Raw genomic sequence first — 5,029 nt, forward strand, 5'->3', positions numbered from 1 at the left:
CCTCCCCCAGCGCGGGCTGGGCTGATCCCCCCAAAATAATAATAATTTTTAATATGAGCCCCTGAATCTCCTCCCTTTCCAGGCTTATGTTTGTAGCCAGCGCTGCAGTGCATTTTTAATCACGAAAACGAGATGGCTTTGCACACACACAGATCACCTTGGGGGGGGGTTGAAGCCCCGATCCTTTTCTTGGAGGAAAAGGCATTTTCTCGGCGTGCAGGTCTTCGGCGCTTACACGAGAGCAATGCCGCACCAAAACGCTTCAGTTTAGGGGTTTAGTGGGTTTTGCCAGATCATGAGGGTTTTTTTCCCTGCTCTCTGTTACGTGCAAAATTATCATGGTGCTGCCACATGGCCGTGCCCTCCCGTGGAGGAATTTCCCCCCCCCCGGTTCAATGTTCTTTGCCCAGTTTTGGTGTCTGGCTGTAGTCCCAACCTCGCGGGGAGCGTGGTTTGTCCCACGCGCAGGGAAGTTGGGATATGTAGGTGGTCACAGCAAATTCCCTGGATCGATGGAGAGCCACGTCAACTCAAACATCCCCCGTGCACCGTGGGATGGAGATGTACTCGGACAGCCTCGTCTTGCTGTCCTGCGGGGATTTAAGCCTCCAGAAACAAAAGGCAAAGAGTCAAGTTTTCCAAAGTTCCTATTTTGATGTGCAGGTGCGTAGGACGGGAGGTGAGAGGAGATTTCCAGGTGCCCCTTTATCCAGATACAACAGGCAATTAGACTTCATCCGCGCGCAGCAAAACAGCTTGCTTCGTTAACGCAAGCACCTCTCTCTCCTTACATGTTGCTTCATTTGCACTATGAATTCTCTTCTTCTAGTTCCCAGCCTAACGAGAGCCTTCCTGAAAAATTCAGCTGGTTTGAGCCAGGCTTTGGTGTTCAAGGCATTTGCTCTTGCACTTTCAGTGCATCCTCCCCGGTTTCTGAGCCAGCGTTACCGCAAACCTGTGGGATTCAGTCCCCGAATCAGTCGGGCGCCGCTGAATTTTCCCCTTCCCACACTCAAAGCGAGAGGCAACGTCAAGCAGCGAGGGCAGGCGGCTAAATATAATGTGGTATTTATGGGGGAGGAGATGAGGACCGAATCCCTTCCTAAATCATTTCTTTTCTTGGTGTCTACCCCTCCCAAAATACACCGTGTTGATGTTGGGGGAACCTCACGTCTCTTCCCCAGCACCTCACCGAAACCTCGTTTTTCTCTTCTTTTCCCCAGATATTAAGTTCCTGCTGCTGTATCCCGGAGAATCGCGAGGAACAAGAACCCAAGTCTTTTCTCAACTACTGTACAGGATGAAACAGCGCAAGCTTCCTAAGTTAGAGCCGGGCTTGCTCACATAGTAGACAGTGTGTTTAGGTTATTTATTTATTAAATTAGAATACTGTACATGCGGCCTCTGCCACTGGTGTTCGTACTGCCGCGGGACTGGGAGACGGTGGATTTCTTTCCGTTTGTTTCATTTTTCTCTTCGGGTTGTTCTTTTTCGGGGCTGGGAGAATGGGAGAGGCGAGGAAGGAGCTGGTGGAATGAAATCGCTGCGATGTGCGTGGAATAGTCCGTTATCACCGTTAATCCGACGCGCACGATGGGAGCCGCGGGATCCGACTTTGAGGTTGCACGTTGCTTTTGGTTTCCTTCGTGTCCCAGCGCTTCTTCCAGAGGAGCAGGATCCCGGCAGCCGTGAGAGCCAGCCGGGTTTGCGTTTCTCATGTCATTTGACAGCACAGCTAAAAACCTCGTTTGCTCCGGGCGCTGCCAACCAGCCGGGTGCCGCCTTGGCAGCGAAGCGGTAAATCTCGCCGTCAATCGCTGGAGAAACCTCTCGTAATTCTGCCGAACTGCCCGAGGGATGGTTCTGCCAGCGAGTCGGTGAACTTCGCCTTAGCACTGCTGAAAGCTGTAACGAAGGGTCCGGTCGTTAGTGTCAGCCAGGGATAGCCCCTAGCGCGTGGTAGGAACTGGGAGGGCAGAACGGTGCCCGTTTGGAGGCAGACGTGGTTGGGGTAGGACCCACCACCACTCCCTTCGTCACAGCTCCGCAGTATTTTCCTGCTGCTTACGTTATGAGTGCCAACCTCCTACGGTTCAACCAAAGTCGTATTCCCGGTGGGGCCACGGGGCAGCCTTGCGTTCCCGCGCTGGTGGAAGAGCCTTGCAACCTCGCCAACAAATGCTGCTCACACGTCGGGGAGCTCTTCCAAACCCAAGCGGAGCTCGTCGGCCATCCCTGCTGGGAGGACCCGTGTCCACGTGAGGTCTTTCTCCAGCTGAATTTCAGTCCTCATTGGAAATCTTTGGAGTTTTATTTCCTAGTAATATTTGTATGATAAAATCTGGAAATGCCCTTCTGAGTGTATGAGACGTACACCGGAGAAATCCCCACCCCGATTTTGTGTGCAGGGAAGAGTTCAGCATCGCTAAAACCCTTCAATCGCCTCAAATCTTGATGCATTGGAGCCAACAGAGAACAAATTTGCCATAGTTACTCTTTTTTTAGCCCAGGATGTCCTGCCTGAACGCTGCGGACAGCGCAGCACACTCATGAAGGTGACTTTCCAAGTCTCCATATCTCATCAGAATCACTTCACATGGGGAACATGGTCCTTCTAAAAGAAAATTGCCTGACCCCGTGAGCTCGAAAGCCTTTATCCTGTGGTTGCTGCTTTGGTACCCGAGTCCCTCATCAGCTACAGAGTCTTGTTTTGTCCTCGCGGACTTCTTTGCCATCATGAAAAAACTTTTGTGGCAGCTCGTTCACGCACAAGAAAGGAAAAAAACTGTGGAATTACAGTTTTGGCAGCCAAGTCCTCGCGGCTCCTGATGCAGAGGTCTGAAGTCAGCTTGACCACAAGCTGCTCGTCTTTGGAGCAAACGTTCTCGTATGCTTGCTTAGTCCAAGTTTCTCTTTGAAATTTCTCAAAGTCTAGAAAAAAGACCTCGAGAAGACCTCAAGGAGATCTTAGGCCTTTGAGGAGACCTTAGGCCTTTGAGGAGACCTTAGGGTTTTGAGGAGACCTCAGGGCCTTGAGAAGACTTTGAGAAGACTTCATTGTAGTCTGATCGCTAACCACAAACTTGAAATAATCTCTACTCACTCATTAATTTTATCCAGATCTCAAGATTTTTGGGAAGAGTCCCCTGAGCTATTTGAAACGTCACGTTTGGGTCTTTCCCCGTGCTGGATTACCTTGGTCTGCGACGACCGGTGAACCCCAGAGTTTCTGTTGTTCTCTGTAGCGAAATGCTGCTCTCGGTCGAGGTGAAATGCGATTGCGGGGTCACGTTGAGCAAAGCAGCTTTTGGAAAACAGGTGTCCCATCTGCAGCCGCTTCTGCCCCGGGAAGATCCCTCTCCATCGCGTGACCCTTCGGTCCAGCTCACGCGGTCGCTTACCTGCCCCGTGTCCGTCGCTCGTGCAGCATACGGTGGTGCTGTCCTCATCCGTGAATTCCTTCGTGCCGATTTTTAAGCCCGTTTTATCTTCCAGGTAGATAGGAGAAAAAAGAAAAAAAAAAAAAATTATTAATAAAATCCCAACTGGCTTTTCCCACCTCAATTTTTAAAGCTCTTCTCCATGTTGTTCTGCTTCTTCTGTAAGCTTTTTTGCTTGCTTGGCTTTTTCCTAATCAATCTGGAATCATATTCTGTGATCATCTCTAAATTAAAAGTGTAATGGGTTTGTTTGTTTTCGGTTGTTTTTTTTTTAAGGTAACACATTTTTAACGAATTAGGAAAAAGGAGATTTAGGTAACACCAGCAAAATTGTATAAGGAAATTAATTCTGTTCTGAACTTTAGAAATAATAAGACAAAACCTGTCATCAGCCTGCAGTGAGGAAATAAAAACTTTGCAAACGTAACATTTTCAAAAGGATGTTTTAAATATTAATGTCTGAGTGATTGTATTAGAGCAGCAATAAAGACTCTGTAATCTCAAAACACAAATAAAACATTGGAAAATTCAGCTTCTCCGGAGCGTGTTTCGGGTCTGGCAGGAGCAGATGGGGGATTTTTTGGGTTGGGGGAGTGGGTACGACGAGGGGGATGGTGATGCCCTGGATGGGGATGGGGATGTTGTCCCCAAACACGGCGCCGTGCCGGAGCCCCGAGCTCCCGCTGCTGCCAGATCTGGGAAAGCTGCTCCGGCGGCCGCGTGTCCTTGGGGCAGCCGGGGCTGTTTGGGCTCCGGGCGGCTGTTTTGGCTCTTGGCCTTGGGGAAAGCGGGCTGAGCGGTGCCAGAAAAATCCCGTTATCTCTTCTGCTCCCGATCCATCACCTCCCTGCTCCACAACTGCAGACGCTGCCGGGGTGGCGGAGGGAAATACCGACCTAAAGGTTTTGGTTTTCCAGCGGCTGCGGAATGATGCTGGACACGAGCGGCACCAAGACGGGGCAACACAATTAAGCACCTCCCTGCGTGGTCGCCCCTAAAAACAACCATTCCCCCCTCCAGACTGGGTGGGGAGGGACGGGAGAGGTGCGAGGAGGGGAAATCCCCATCTCTCCCCCCACCCCCCGGCGTTTCCAGGCCCCTCGGGAGCTGCTTTTACCCAAAATTGTGGTACCGGAGGTTTAGGCAACCCGACTCAGTGGGTGATCCCGGGGTGCCAGCAGCACCCAGCACCCCGTTACCCCCGTTAGCCCCATGGGCACCTCCTGCAGCTGCCAGCTCCCCCCCCCCCATCCCCCCGACGGACCCCCTGTATCCTCCACAGCACCCCCCCAGACACCCCACTTGCCAGCAGCCCTGGGGACACCCCATAGCCCTCCCCCCTCAGCATTTCTTACCCCCAAGGGCACCCCGTGCCCCCCCCAGCACCCCCATCCCGAGGGCACCCCACTCCCTGCGCCCATCACCGCCGGGTACCCCCCCCCCCCCGGGGGACGCCCCTCCCCACCCCAAGACCCTTCTGGCCCCGCCCCCCGCCCAATGGCAGAGAGGGGGTGTGTCCTCATGCCCCGCCCCGTGGGGAGGCGAACCAATGGGCGCGGTGGGGGCGGGTCCGGGGCGGGGCTCGGGGC

General features: G+C 52.8%; 1 protein-coding gene across 2 annotated transcripts in view; it reads left to right on the plus strand.

Annotated features, from left to right (window-relative positions):
- The window catches only part of AHCYL2 (adenosylhomocysteinase like 2), a 108,131-nt gene extending 104,160 nt beyond the window's left edge, over positions 1-3,971 (plus strand). For both annotated transcript variants that reach the window (XM_075751151.1, XM_075751224.1), the window contains exon 17: positions 1,224-3,971. In XM_075751151.1, coding sequence (XP_075607266.1) covers positions 1,224-1,230 — 7 coding nt within the window. In that variant the 3' untranslated portion in view covers positions 1,231-3,971. The remainder of the gene's footprint in view (positions 1-1,223) is intronic.
- The last annotated feature ends 1,058 nt before the right edge of the window (positions 3,972-5,029 follow it).

Source organism: Balearica regulorum, chromosome 1 (assembly GCF_011004875.1).
Source record: "Balearica regulorum gibbericeps isolate bBalReg1 chromosome 1, bBalReg1.pri, whole genome shotgun sequence".
In the NCBI taxonomy this organism is placed as follows: domain Eukaryota; kingdom Metazoa; phylum Chordata; class Aves; order Gruiformes; family Gruidae; genus Balearica; species Balearica regulorum.